The sequence below is a fragment of the Sinocyclocheilus rhinocerous genome, unplaced genomic scaffold, assembly GCF_001515625.1.
Source record: "Sinocyclocheilus rhinocerous isolate Xijiao unplaced genomic scaffold, SAMN03320098_v1.1 scaffold1647, whole genome shotgun sequence".
NCBI lineage: Eukaryota > Metazoa > Chordata > Actinopteri > Cypriniformes > Cyprinidae > Sinocyclocheilus > Sinocyclocheilus rhinocerous.
Window position 1 is genome coordinate 44248 of NW_015646364.1, and position 16119 is coordinate 60366.

General features: G+C 39.5%; 1 protein-coding gene across 2 annotated transcripts in view; it reads right to left on the reverse strand.

Annotated features, from left to right (window-relative positions):
• The window catches only part of LOC107707613 (gastrula zinc finger protein XlCGF57.1-like), a 20202-nt gene extending 8667 nt beyond the window's left edge, over positions 1 to 11535 (reverse strand). The window contains exons 1-2 of one of the 2 annotated variants that reach the window (XM_016511691.1): positions 11461 to 11535; positions 9712 to 9857 (exon numbers count right to left, since the gene is read on the reverse strand). In XM_016511691.1, the coding sequence (XP_016367177.1) occupies positions 9712 to 9793 (82 nt within the window). In that variant the 5' untranslated portion in view covers positions 9794 to 9857; positions 11461 to 11535. The remainder of the gene's footprint in view (positions 1 to 9711; positions 9858 to 11460) is intronic. The other variant, XM_016511692.1, reaches the window with a different exon arrangement.
• Between the last annotated feature and the right edge of the window lie 4584 nt (positions 11536 to 16119).

Sequence of the window (16119 nt, forward strand, 5' to 3'; positions counted from 1 at the left end):
TTTTTAAATATTTTTAAATTGCTAAAATATCCAAAAAAGCTTCTATTATATAATATCCATTTCTGATGTCGCCAATAATTAGAGATGCACTGAAATTTCGGCTGCCGAAAATTAGTTTACCGCTCAGGTTTCACTTTCACGTGGTGTGACGCTCTGCGTATTATCCCGCTCTATGCGTGCGTGCTCCGCTCAGTCGCTCCACTCGTATACCATTCATGTGAATCGGAACAGCAAAGTCCACTCAAACATTGAGCCGACAGGAAACATCGATGTAGTACAGTATTGTTTCTGTCTGCAATAGCCCTACTGTGCTGTAACATGGTGTGGTATATGGCCAACTCTGGTAACACTGCCCTCTCATTCATTGATCTGCTAACCGCTATGTTATGCTCACGTGTTCTCTGATAATAATAGCTTTCTAGAGCCCTATTCGCACGGGATTAGTATTATCTCGGGACCTTGTGTGATTTTGAAATTACACCCCCACATCTGAATTTCGTGTGGTGCATTCGCACGGGATAAGCGAAGCCTGTGATTTTACTCGGATTTACGGACTTATCTCCCGGATACCCGGATGTCAAGGCTTTGAGAGTCCCGTTCTATGGTCCAGATGGATTTAAAAAAAAGAAACTAATATAGTTTCGTGCGCTGTGTCATTTACATTTCACCAGGTTAAAATAATATATCAAGCTCTGTGCTTGATTTATTTGTAACACATTAACCTCAAAACCTTTTCAGCTTTCTCTTTCTGCAAATTGTATGGTGTAGCGATATGATGACAGCACCCAAAATACTATCAAACACTCCAACGCAGCTCCATTCTTCACGATGAGATTCAATACGATTAAAGAGCGAAATAGAATAATCAAATGCCAGAATAATAATAATAATTAGAAATGAACAAACAACCAACTGGCATTTCAACCTAAATTTGAGGTCATAATAAAATGGAGTCAGATTACAATTTATCATAAATTCAATAACTTTGCGCATCGAAAAGACCGAACACGCAAGAAACCTTCAGCCACCATTGGATACCTTCCTTCGGCCAATTCGTGGACCTTACAGATCTGATGCAAATTCCATCTGTTATTTCACACCTCCATTTGGAGAATGTTTATCTTGGTCTGAGTACCTAAGGAAGAGTTGCAAAAGGCTCAGGGTGATTACGCTCCACACTAGCCGTGGAAAATAAAGGGGACCAAAAAATAAGAATTAAAAAAATTAACTATTGTGATATTTTTCTTACGATTTAAAAAAACAAAAATCACATTTCATCAATAATTGTAGATATTAAATAGTTTTACATAAGTCCTTGTTTACAAAAGAATCATTGACCGAAACAGTGGCACTTCATTAGCGTTTTTCTGGTGGCCTGTTTTGACTGTGCATGTCATGGCCAGTGTTGGGCAGTAACGCGTTACTGTAATTTGATTACTTTTTTAGTAACGGAGTAATTTAACGCTTTATAATTTTCAAAATAGTAATTAGAGTATAGTTACAAGCCAAGGTCTCTATACGTTACTGCCGCGTTACATTGCTGACAGAATGCAGTGTTTTATAATCTAGAGATTGTAAAAAGGATGTAGCACACGTACTGTCGAGTTAAGTGCCAGTGGATTAGAGACCTCCCGCGAGACCCGACGCAACAGAGCGCGGCGCGGGAGAAGATGGGCGAGTGCTGCTGCGGGCGGGTAGACGCTCGTGTGTGTGTGTGTGTGTGTGCGGGATGCGGGAGTATAAAATGATTCACGGGACTCCTGCAAAATAGAAATATCTAAACATAAACTAATTAATTTTGAAATAAAGTAATCAGAACAGTAACGTGATTACTTTTAAAAGGAGTAATCAGTAATTTGATTACATTCTCAGAGTAGCTTGCCCAACACTGGTCACGGCTGGGATCACAATATCAATTTCTCATTCTTATCAATTTTCAAATTGATAAACCAAGATTGTTTTGTCTATGCTGTTTTCAGTTGATGCTTAAACAAAAACAAAACTAAACATAATTTGTATCGTGTCTGCCATCTTATAATCACAATACGATTTGTGCTTTGTTACAAAGTCTCCATTTTCAAATCCAGTCCTTTATATTAAAGTTCAAACAATGAACGTTGTTTGACGCTCTTTGATGTGGCATGGCATCACTGTAGCTGCCAGAGTTCAAGCAGCAGCGCGGATCAAGTGCACTCATGAGGTTCCTAAGGTTCGCTTCGGAGGGACCTCTATTTTTCTGAGGTGGGAATAATACAGGTTATGAATTGCCTAATATTAACTCTTCTTTGGTGCTGCATTGATGTTGCACAATGCCAAGGAGAACTTGCCTCAATGGTCTCTCATCGCTGTCAATGTCAAAATGTTTGAGATAACCAATCAAATCAAAGTAGGCGGGCATTATGCACACAGAAACTGCTGAGGCAGCTGAGCACAAATTCCAGTGTGATGCTTCAGTTAATGGTTATAAAGTGTGAGATAAACTACCAGTCAAAAGTTTTTGAACTATACGATTTTTAATGTTTTTTAAAGAATTCTCTTCTGTTCACCAAGCCTGCATTTATTTAATCCAAAATACAAAAAAATCAGTAATATTGTGAAATATTTTTACTATTTAAAATAACTGCTTTATATTTGAATATATTTTAAAATGCAATTTATTCCTGTGATCAAGGCTAAATTTTCAGCATCAATCAAAGCTCGGCTTGGGAGGGGATGAGATACAGGGAAAGATAAGGAGACAGATAAAACGAAAGAGAGAAGGTGCTGGTGATGAGAAGAAAAGTCAAATTGACAAATAATTTATGCTACTGCTCACTGGCATGGTTTTAAAGCTACTGTTATCCAATTGTTGGCCTTCAAACATCTTTAAATTCACATATGAAGATCAAAGAAATCCAGCAGTTTTGGACTCTATGACCTCAGTGAATATAAAACCCTGAGTACGGCCCCGAGCACACATGAACCGAGCCAATAATCTCCTCCTCTTCACTGCTGGTTTTCACACAGAATAGTACAACGTACTGAATGCATCTCAGCTCAATCAGTGTTTCAACCGTGGAAAGACATGGTTGAAACACAGTTGAAACATTTCATGTAACGTTACCTCAGCAATGTCACTGAATGTCCATAAACGCAATAATTTGCTTGAAAATAGAGAGGAGCATTTTGTCATGCTGTACTCTATGTTGCTCTTGAAATGAATATCAGAAAGATGTGATTGTTTTTGTAAATATGTCTCATACATCATGTAGGCTATAGCCTGTATGATTTCCTCATGGTTTAGTGTTAAAAAGCAAACCAAAGTCACGACACATTGCAACATTGAATCACAATACTTGTAAAATCACATTTCTTATAAAAAAAAAAAATCACAATGCATATTGATTTGTCACTAAAGTATTATGATAGCATTGATTCAGGAAAGGCATATCAACCCAGTCCTACTTCCTAGTGAGGTTTGAAGTGAGGTTTGCCTCTTTGACTCCTGGATTTATCAATGAGAATTTGATGTCTTGTCCTGATTATCTTTAAATTGATTATGTAACTGGCATGTTACATGTTTACCCGACTAAAAACATAATACATTTGAATTTACACTGATTTACTCAATTAATTCAAGTAGAATAAGTGAAAGCTAATTTTATGGCAAATCTGCGTCCAGGGTTAAGTACATACTAGATCTCAGGTTAGATGGAGTCTGAACAGATGAGAGTGTTCAATGTACACCCTGAGTGCCCTAATGGGGCACAGTAGGTTGGGACCCTGATCACCATCCGTCACAGAGAGTGTTAACATTGTAATGGCCTGGGCTCAGAACAGAGTTGAGAGCACCTTAAGTACGTAACATCTCGGTTTGAGAACAACCTCACAGTCGTTGGGCCCAAACTCCAGACAGGAAGCGCTAAAACAGAGAGCCCTTGCAAGTCACCAACCCAATTGACCAATGCTAAGGCCAATAAGAGGGCAGTCTTGAGTGATATGGGCTGTAGGTCAGCCATTTGAAGCTTGGGTTACCAACGTGGGTTACAAGTCTGACTCTCTATCCATTAGGCCATGATTGCCCCACCTCTTAGGTCCACCTCTGCCCACCCGAAGACAGACCAAATCATTCGAACCAACTGAGGATGTACATAGGATGTACATGATACATCGCCTCTGGACAGCATGTCTGCTTCTTGGTTCAGTCTGCCCGGCACATGAACCACTCTTAGTGAGAGGAGTTTGTTCTGTGCCCAAAACAGGAGACGCTGAGTCAGCCTGTAAAGGGGATTGATATACTGTATGCTATCACTGTCATACTGTCTGATCGGACTAGGACATAGTGTCCTATTAAGGCCGGCAGGAAGGTTTTTAAGGCTAGAAAGACTGCCATCATCTTGAGGCAGTTAATATTGTAGGCGTTGCTCTTGGTCTGACCAGGAGCTGAATACCGGGTTGCCCTCGAACAGTACACCCCAGCCCAAACTGGACACGTCTGTCATGACCACCTTCCCTCTGGAGGTCAGTCCCAGTTAGACGCCTGGTTGAAGCAGGCAGGAAGTTGTCACAGCCACAGCTCTGATACAGTTATGGGTTACCCTGATATAACATCGGCCCAGGCGCCAGACGTGGGACGGAACTTGAGTTTTGAGCCAATATTAAAGGGGCCACATGTATAGCAGGCCCAGAGGAATTACCGAGGAGGCGGCCGACATGAGGCCGAGCATCCTCTGATGATGCCACCAATCACTGAATACTCAGGGAGCATTCCGTCTTAACCCAAGCTCGCATATGAGCGGAGTCTATTATCATCCCCAGAAAGGTAACTCGTAGGTGCAGAAGGTCCTTGCCTGGAACACGCAAGCAAAAGTACCTTGAGGTAAAGGTTTGCTCGCCGGAGCTTAACCTTGTTGCAAATGTCTGTGTCTTCTGCCTCTTTGGGCTAGAGACTCAGAACTTGGTCAATCCATTTTGTCTCTCTAGAATGGAGACTCAGGACGTGCTGCATCTGTTGATGTCTTGCTGGACGAAGACTTTGAACGTAGAATATCTCTCTCCTTGAGGCTCAGAACATGGTCGTATCTGTTGCTGCCTCACAAGCTGGAGACTCAGGACTTGGTATCTGTTATTGCCTCTTCCCGCATGGGCCACAGGCTCAGAACATTGATGTTTCTGTCTCTCGAGATGGGAGACTCAGAATGAGTGTATCTGCTATTGTCTCACCCTTGAGGGGCTCAGACTCAGAACATGTTGATCTGTTAGTATCCCTTACCTTTCGGGACTCAAAACTCAGAACCTGGATGATCTGTTCTACCATGCAGGCCGGAGACTCAGAACTAGTGTAGCTGTTAGTGTCTCTTCCCTCACGGGACTCAGACTCAGTACAAGGAGTGTCTTCTGGGAAGGTACCTTTATCCCTTTCCGATGAGGAGGAGATTGCAATCTGGCACTTCTCCATTTCCAGGCTGTGATTGGCTGTTTCCATCAGATTGGGAGGACACGGTGTGGCCCAACCTTTTTTCCTACTGGGGAACTTATTTGCATAGTCCAAACACAAATTTAGAAAAGCGTCACTAAAGTTTTAGCGGTGCATTTTTCACTTACCAAACAACAACCAGAATGCCTTTGGCAATGTTATGAACAAATTGAGTCCAAACAGGATGGAAAAAGATTGAACTGTCATGCAAGCAATTAATTTGTGAGTTTTTGTAAGATCTTGTGAGTTTTTTTGAGTTTTTGTAAGATGTTGCACTACACATTGCTGTCACTGAGAATACTTATTTCTCTGAATACATATGAGATGTGTGTGTTGTAGTTTGCATTAGTTTAAGGTTTGAGAACATAGTTATGAATGGATTTGGATGGAACTCTGTTATCTCTCTTTGTTTTTCACCCACTGCTGCTGGTGGGTCCTAAGGAGTTTTTATGGCGATCACAGGCCAAAACCTGAGGAATCAGTGTGTTGGTGGGTGAAGGGCAGAAACTGCATTTTGACCAATAGGATTCCATTCAAAATGTAGCAAACCTTTGTCCACTATTGTGGTCAGAGAGGGGCCCTGCCATAAACTGGGCCCTGGAATGTGCTGTGCACTACATTTGCTTGGTCACGTGCTGAATGCGAAGGACGTGCTTGAATAGAACAGCTTCAATAGAAATTCCATCGCTCAGTATTGAACAGTGAGAAGGAGAGGGAGCACTAGCTTTCTATGAGGGATTTCTGGGCCTCAGCGAGAACTGACCCTTTCCTTTTCCTCTCAAAAATGCTTTGCTAGACAGTGAGAGCAGCCAGACCCTGCGAGTGCAGCCTCAGCGTGGACATGGCCCAGACACGTCTAAATCTGAAGCTGTTAGTGATAATCATTAGTGACAGCGTTCTCTTTCAATCTGCCTAAAAAGATCAAACTGCACATTATATGAGGGGTGCTGATGATCCTCATGTGTAAACACACCGGCAGATCAAAGTGCTGCATGCATTCTCTTTGATCTGCCTAAAAAGGATAAAACTGCTCGTTGCAGACAAGGGGCACCAATCCTCATGTGTAAAACACACTGGCAGATCAGAGTGCTGCGGGAAGAGTGAAGCATGTGGGACCTGTGCCGGCATGTGATTACTCAATCATGGTTGCTCAGCCCCGCGACTTCACCGTTTCATCTTCCAAGGTAGCTGGGAGAGGAGAACGTGAGAACCGAGGTAGCGGGGCCGCCTTCATTGAAGAAGACGAACTGCGAGTGAAGCAAAGCGAGACACATACTCTCGAAGTGAGAATGGACTGTCTCAGTGAGCGCAGCCTCAGCGTGGCCGTGGCCCAGGTGAGCGGTGCACTCAAATCTGAAGTTGTCAGCAATATGAATCATTGCTGACAGCATTCTCCTCTGATCCACATAAAAAGATCCCACCACTCAATGCAGACGAGGGGCGCTTATCTGGCAGATCAAAGTGCTGCGGTGAGAGTAAAGCACGTGGGACCTGTGCCGGCATGTAATCACTCAGGCCTGATCGCTCAACCCGTGAGTTTGCCGTTTCTTCCTCCGAGGTAACTGGGAGGAGAGAAAAGTGAGAGAGGGAGGGACAGGGTCGCCTTCATTGAAGAAAGTGATCCGCGAGCGAAGAAGGGACAGACTCAAGCTTTCGCAGTGAAAGCAGCCTGTCTCAGCGAGCGCAGCCTCAGTGGTGCACACACAAATGTGAAGCTGTCAGCGATACAGAATCATTGGTGACAGCATTCTACTCCGATCTGCCTAGAAGGATTGAGCCGCTCAATGTAAACGAGGGGTGCAGGCTGAGCCTCTTCCGTCTTCATCTTCGACTTCTTGATAGCAGAGTCAGCAAAGAGATGGTCTCTTTGCTGAAGGAGAAGATTCTGATGATATGGCGCTCTTAGCAGGCTTATATACCCATTGGCTCCTCCCCTTTTGGCAGGCAAAACACCATTGGTTTGTGCTGCTACAAAACATTATCAAATCAGGCTTTAGTATCAGAGTAAACAGAAATTTCCCCCAAAGCATCAGCGACACAATTGGGAACTACTATTTAGAAAATGCCAAGCATAGTATTAGTCATAAACTAGTGCTGTCAAAATTAGCACGTTAATGCAGGCAATTAATTTTTTCAGTTTAAAGCGTTACAAATATTTAATGCAATTTACACAGAGGCGGAGCTTGGGTTGGCCACCCCACTCACAACTGCTGCTTCTGTTTCACAAGAACCATCGTGTATTTAAACGCAGAATGTCTTTACGACCACATCAAATGGGAGACGTTTCAGACACACGCTCCAACTTCACTTCAGCGCCATACGCGAGTCAAATGAGTGCAGAAACAGTACTGGGCTCGTAGCTCGTGCTCTTCAATTGCACGCACCTATGTGCCAGCACGCGCTGTAGACTGTATAATTTCATATCAAATTGCGAAAGAAACTATGAGCATGCAATGTCGTCAGTTAAGTCAAGAAGTTACCAAAAAGGCAAATAAAGCTGCTTTAAAACTGTGCATGTATGTATTTGCTATATGAGTCACATTTAAGAGCATGTCTCTAAATGCAGTGGTTTTCAAAACTGTCCTGGAGCACTGCAGCACTGTCTCTAAAGCTGCACGATTAATCGTTAAAAGATCGCAATCTCGATTCAAACATCCATGCAATCTCATTTCTAAGTGACAACGATTCACCAGTGTCTATTAAACCTTTGAAAAAGTCTTACCATAACATTCAAATAAGTGACTGTTAAAAAATGTATTTGTCATTGAATCATTCATTCAAAAGATTTGTTCAAAAACGCTGATTGATTCAGTAATGAAACTAGTGAAGTATTTATGAGTGAGCCATTGAATCGTTCATTCAAACCAATGTTTCATAATTTTAATATTAACAATTGCTTTATTAAACATATTTTAAATGTATATCATATATTTACATTTTTAATAATTCATGCAAATTAAAATAACACTTTTAAATAGATTGCAGCAATTAATGTTGTCACAGCCTCTAGTAAATTACACAATATTCTGTTAAGTTTGGAATCGTGAGAGAATCGTGATCTCTATTTATCCAGAATCGTGCAGCTCTAACTGTCTCCCTCATCTAACACACCCGATGCAACTCATTAGTAGACTAGAGACTTTAAGTCCTGAAGTGGGTCAGAATAGGTTAAGAAATACATGTCAGATCTGCGGCAGCTCTGGGATAGCAGCCAAACCTAATAACCAGCTGCTCTGATGTCTGTTAATCAAAGATCAAAAGAAAAGAGGACATCAATTTTTGTAGCTTTAAGGATTTATTTATATTTAATTTAGAATTTAGTGTTTGATAACTTTATTCAATTTCTGTGCATTTCCTACTTGCTGAAGGGCACAGGTAACTAAATATGACATGTATTATAATGGGTTTATGTGAAGATTGTTTTAAGTTCACTTACAATTTTCACTCAAATTAGAAGTTATTTTAAGTAGTCTAATAAATGTTAAAATTGATAGCTAAAATTGAACACTGTGTGACAGGTTCCCAATGAACAAGTAAAACTCAAAGTAAAGATTTAAAGTGTATAATTAAGTGTCTAGAAAATTATTATATCAATGACCAATGATCGATTGGCATTACAACCTAAAACTCAAGGTCATTGTCCTACAGGTATGCTTGAGCTGTTGGGGAAAACTTGTGTAATGTAATCCAAAATTGATATTTAGTATTTATTTTAAAACTACAAACTTTCTAGTCAGGCTTTCTAAAGCCAGCATCAGTCCACATGGAAACAAAGTTGTGTTTAAAAGACACCAGTTTAATACAGTGAATACTTTTGAGGATGAAAAAACAAAAAAACATTGATCACATGGTTTGCTTTGAGCAAAATAAATGTTTTGTTAGATACTGTTTCATAATTAAGTAATAGAAATTAATGGTTTTCGTTCATTTCAATTAAGTAGATATTGGGTTTAATGTTACACAAACTACTGGTTTTGTTTAGGCTACTTCTGTTACTTCTCTGAATTCTGTTATTTCTCCTGATTTATTGGGTGACGTCAAAATAACAAATGTCCAACACTGAAGTGGGATCTTCTCAGGTGCACTTAGTGTTTGTCTGGTCATGTGATCTCAACATGTGTGTCCACAGGAGGCTCCGTGTCAAATAAAACCACTTTAATTAATTAGGACACTCATTTCACATTCTTCAGAAATATCATTCATTTCTGTAGAGCTGGATCAAATGAGTGAGTTCAGATCTGAGAATGAAAACCAACCTGTTTGTTCCTCAGTAACTTGTTTCAGACTGAATACTTCTTCAATCCTGAAGTCTTCACTCTCCTCTTTAATAAACGCCATCTTTATAACAGTGAGTCACGAGGACCTCAGTCGCTTCAGCAGGAGATTTTCTGTGTATTCTGTCCTGTTTAAGACAAATAAGAGATATACAAGATAAATAAGTATAAGAGAATAATCAGGGTAAGAGGATCAGCTCCCTATTTCAGTAGTCAGCACACTAGTAAGGGAGAATTCAGAGTGTTAGTTAAAGGGGTCATATGACGCGATTGCATGCTTTTCTTTGTCTTTGGAGTAGAGATGTAATGATTCACTCAACTCATGATTCAATTAGATTCACGATTGTTTTAACAAAATGAGATTTAAGACAAATTATAAGTTAAATGCGTCATTTTATTATTGCTTATTATAACGCCTCATTCAAACACGTCACTATGTTTAAATGAGCATAACACCGCCCAAATGTTCACGCAAAGAAAGAAGGCGTAACTTTTATTCTCGCTGTAGTATTGTTGTCGTGGAGTCGCTGTGTGTTTCTAAATATGGTGAGGGGCGTAACATTTCCGTCTCACGCTTGAGGTATTCGGCCAATCACAACGCACTGGATAGCTGGCCAATCACAGCACACCTCGCTTTTCAGAACGATGAGCTTTGTAAAAATCGACGCGTTTCAGAAGGCGGGGCATAGCGGAGAAGCAATAATGTACAGTATGTGGAAAATAATGTGTTTTTTTAACCTTAAACCGCATAAACACATTCAGGGATTAAAGTGTTCCGTCGCTACAACGGATTTCCGTTAGTTCATAAAGACAGTCACTTGCTTCGTTCCTGAATGATTCAGCCGTTCGAACGAATCAACTGAATGAATGATTCAGTGATCAAATCAGTGACTTGCTGCCACCTGCTGGCGGATTTAGTTTCATTTTTAGCGTATAATTTCAGTCAGGAGCGCTTGTCCTTCTAATTTAAAAATTTAGGAGCACCTTCAGATCAAAAATCAAAAATTCTGATCAAAAATTAGCCTTCCTAATACGAGGTGACATTTGACTCCTTAAAGTGATTTACTGCATTACACCAAATACACAAAATAATGTTTTTTAGCAATGTCATATGACCCCTTTAAATCACCTGATTAGACAAAAACACTCAAAACTAGCACTAAAAATTCATAAAAGAGCACAAACTATACGGACATTTAATATTTAGTTGTGATGTATATATGGTAAATGATAATTTGTAGATTATACGCAATAAATGACACTTGCATGAGAACATGTTCAGCTGGTTTGTAACAGTCGTCTGTGTGTGTTGTTCTCGCTGCATTCACAGTTTGACCAGCAGGTGACTCAGCGAGCGGAGATTCGAATCACTGAATCATTTGAATTTGACCAGCAGGTGACTCAGCGAGCGGAGATTCGAATCACTGAATCATTTGAAAAGAAACCGATTCAATCGAGTCTCAAAAAGCTCCGTTTCTCCGTCACTACTTTGAAGTGACCTAATTCGTGTTTATGATAAACTGCTTCACGACACAGGCAGCGAAATGAGACGCACCTTTCTGTTACTCATGTGCGGATGCGTTTACTCACACCAAATAACGTCTATTAATGTTAGATAAAGCATTACAATGTTACATTAAATAGCAAATAATTAATCTTGCATCGCTTAGAAACTATAGGGTTAGATTGTTTCTTTTAGCTTAAGCAGTTTAAATGCTTAAAAACACAGACCTTTCTTGAGGCGAATCACAACAGATGCGGGAGCGCGGCGCAGCCCTGTGACGTCACGCCGCCGGAGCAGAATAAAAGTCCTCTCTAGTTTTATGGCGGATTGCAACCATGAGTTATCAGGTGCATACCGCCACCTACTGTACCGGAGTATGCAGCATGGCTTATATCTCAATGAATGCACTTTACATTATGAAGCCTCTGCAATCTAAATAACTTTTGATGGATTTCTAGCATTAAATCTTCTCTATTAGATGTCATGTTTTGAGTACTGTAAAGGGCTGCTACAGAGTCAACACAACATACCGTTCGATCAGGTTTTACCTCCTCCACCACTGCAAGCCTACAATAATCCCCATCATCTCTGCCGGATAAACTGACAACTGATCAGCTCATCTTGTCCCAATACTTACGTTCAATGTTGGTACGTATATTCCTACGCCTACCCTATTTTCTTCATCTTTGGATCCATCTGTATAAATATCTAAATAACTGTAAAATTAGCTTTTTATGTATTGACTTGCCATGTGTCCTTTCTCACTCTCTTCCCATTTATCCTTTAGTTCCATTATATTTAAATCTACCTCCGTTTTTGGAAACAACCAAATAGGGATATTACTAATAGGCAGAGGTGGGACCAAGTCATTGTTCTGCAAGTCCCAAGTGAAGTCCCGAGTCAAGACAGGCAAGTCCAAGTCGAGTTGCAAGTCCTCAGCTTTAAGATTCAAGTCTTAAACAAGTCATTAGTGCTTTTTGCCCAAATAAGTGTCTCAGTATGAATTACCATATCAAATTCATAGTAATTTATATCAGGAAGGCAGGTAGAATATTTGACATAGTTCAATTTCATGTGAGATGGGTGCCCTTAGTAAAACTACTCAAGTTAAATTTAGGGATTTGATCTGATCATAAAGTCTTTCCGAGTCACAGGGCTCAAGTCCAAGTCAAGTCTCGAGTCCTTGCTGTCAAAGTCTAAGTCGAGTCTCAAGTCTTCTTTAATTATGTTGAGTCGAGTCGCAAGTCATCAAATTTGGGACTCGAGTCCGAGTCAAGTCTCGAGTCAAGTGACTCGAGTCCAGACCCCTGCTAATAGGAGTAGGAGTGTTAAAACAGATACTGTCTAATCTCTATTCCTCTGATTTAGCCGTTGTTACCCATCCAAAGCCATTACCTTGAAAAGAGTTGTACTCCCAGCATTCTTTAGTAACACTATTGGTTTTCATGACCACATCCACGTAAGCGACACCAGTATGTACGCATGAGTTTATCTCTTCTCAGGTCTGAAGGCACTTCTCCTAACTCTACCTGGATTGCTTTAGTTGGTGTTGATCTCATCGCACCAGAACAAATCCTCAAAGCTTTATTAATAACTCTATCCATTTTCATTAAATGTGTTTTCGCTGCTGCTCCATACACAAAGCATCCGTAATCTATTGTTGACCTCATTAGAGCCCTATAAATATACATCAATGATTGTTTATCTGCTCCCCAGTCTTTCCCAACTAATGCTCTCATTAAGTTTATAACTTTCTTACATTTTGATTCCACCCTTTCCGTATGTACTTTCCATGTACCCTTTTGATCTAACCACATACCCAAATATTTAAAACAGTCTACTGTTTCCATATTGTTACCATATAACTTTAAGTTCTGTTTGTCTATCCCTTTCTTCCTGGTAAATAACATGTGACAAGATTTACTTGGAGAAAGCTTAAAGCCCCAATTATATGACCATTGTTCTACTTTTCCTATTGCTTCCTTGATTTTACTTATCACACCTATGGGATCTCGTCCTCTTACCCAAATGGCCCCATCATCTGCATACAAAGCTGAACCAACTCTTCTATCCAAATTCATAAAAATATCATTAATCATTACATTAAATAACACTGGACTTATAACGCTTCCTTGTGGAATTCCATTAACAATTTCAAATTCCTCAGACACTTCTGATCCCACTTTAACTCTAAATCTTCTTTCCGATAAAAAATCTAAAACCCAATTATAGAACCTACCTCTTACTCCAATCTTATTTAGTTTAATTAATAACCCTTCCCTCCACATAGAGTCGTAAGCCTTTTCAATATCAAAGAATACAATATTCATTAATTGTTTCATTTTAAATGTTTTCTCTATCTCATTACTTACTTTCACAACAGTTAATGCCTAGAAACTCCTCTGCAGCTTCCACAACTGTCTTGATTATATCGCTTTTTCTTTCTTGTCGTGTCACAACATTAACAACTTTGCACATAAAAGCTATAAAACTTTTCTTTTCCACAATCAAGGTGTTCTCAACTTTACACGTATGATTGCATGGCTGCAGTGGAGGTGCTGGCCTTCCTGGCTTATATTTCCTTATGTCTGAACTCTGTGGTACTGCATACCTTGCATTGTCATTCAAATTTTCCTGATATTCTATTGGTTTATTTTGTTTGTTTTCATAAATTTAAAAAAATATATATATTATAATAATAATAAAATAAGATAAAAAAATAAACCAATTTTTTTTAACGTAAATAAATACAAAATTCCAAACTTCAAACTCTTTCCATTAATCTTGTCTTTTTTAAATACTTAAACAATTCTCCATATATTCTTGATTGCATTACCCCATAACCTAATAGTGTCTTTAGAGATATACTATTCATTCCCATCAATTCCAGTTCTTGGAGCATCTGATGTCTTTCCCTTTCATACGCTATACATATTAAAAGAACATGCTCAACCGTTTCTGGTAGTCCACATTTATCACAATTGCCTGTTTCATGTTTCCTTATTATGTGCAAACTGTTATTTAATGCTACATGTCCTATTCTCAATCTAGATAAGATAACCTCCTTCCTTCTATTTCCACAACTTACTCTCTTTTTAGCAACACGCTCCTGCATCTTAAATAAATGCCTCCCTTTTCTTTCATTTTCCCAACTTTTTTGCCATTTCTTTTCAACTTCTATATATATCAATCTCTTTATTTCAGTTTTACTTATTGTAATTTGGAATTCAACTTGTGGTTGTTCCAGGGTCTTCTTTGCAAGCTGATCAACTCTCTCGTTCCCCTCTACTCCAACATGAGCCGGCACCCAAAGAAAATAAACCAATAACCTTAACTGCCTTATCCTATAAATACTCTGTAGAATTTCATATAATATGTCCTGTCGTGCTTCTGATTTTCCACTCCGTAAACTTGTCAGAGCCGCCATTGAATCTGTACAAACCACAACTGTATTAGGCTGGACCTCTTCAGCCCACTGCAGTGTAAGACATATAGCTAATTCAGAAGTATACTGTATACAGATACATGATCAGAAACTCTTCTAGCAACTTTGATATTGAATTTAGGTATATATATTGCAGCTGCTGTTCTTCCAGTCCCTGGGTCTTTAGATCCATCTGTGTATATCTGCAATACTGAATAATATGTTTGATTTATATATTGTTGCACAGCTGAAACTATTGGGATGTTCATGTTGATGCTTTTTATCTCTTTATGAATGTTTAAATCAACAAATGGCATTGGAAACAACCAGGGAGGTATCGCCGGAGTCGCCACTGATGGTGCAATATCAATCTCATCAAGACCCATTCTCTGTGCTTCCTTCCCAACAATCCAGCCAAAACTTACAAATTCTTTACATTCATACTCCCAACATTCTCTTAAAATATTCTTGACTGGGTGACTTTCCGAGTGACCCTTAATGCTAGTCCAGTATGTCATCATCAGCTGGAGTCTGTGTAACTCTAGAGGCAGTTCTCCCATCTCAACCTGTAATGATACCACAGGAGATGACCTGAATGCTCCGCAACAAATTCGCATTGCCTGCGTTTGTATCTTCTCAATCTTTTTAATCCAAGTTTTATTTGCAGAAATATACACCATACAACCATAATCAATGTTGGCTCTTATTACTGCTTTATATATTCTTTCCATTGATTGACGCCTAGCCCCCCATTCAACTCCAGATAAGCATCTTAATATGTTTATCCCTTTCTTACATTTTTCTATCAGCTTCTGAATATGTATTCTGAAGTTCAATTTTGAGTCCATCCACATTCCTAGAAATCTGACTACATTAACTTGTTCTAGCTGTTGCCCATACATTTTTATATTCAGAGAAGGATTAATTTTCTTATTCTAAAAACATATTACCTGCGTTTTTGCCACAGAAAATCTGAAACCCCATTTCCTTGCCCAATCCTCAACCTCCTTTACAGCTTTTTGCATTTTCTTTTCCACATACAAAACATTTCGCCCCCTAAACCATAACGCTCCATCATCTGCATACAATGACCTGCTCACACCAACGTCAATATTAGAAAAAATGTAATTTATCATTAAGTTAAAAATAATAGGACTACTTGCAGTACCTTGAGGAGTTCCGTTCTCTATTGGAAGAACCCGAGAGTATGCAGAACCCACTCTCACTTGTATTGTTCTTCCAAACAAAAAGTTCAAGATCCAGTTATACATTTTACCTTTAATTCCCATACAATCCAATTTCAATAAAAAACCCTCCTTCCACAACATATCATATGCCTTTTCCTGATACCCTACTACTCCCTTCTTCATTCTTCTCTCCAACTTTCTTTAGCGCTTCAGAATACGATATCCCTTCCTCGACTCTGACCGTCTGAACTAGCTCTGATCGTCTGCTTCCTCAG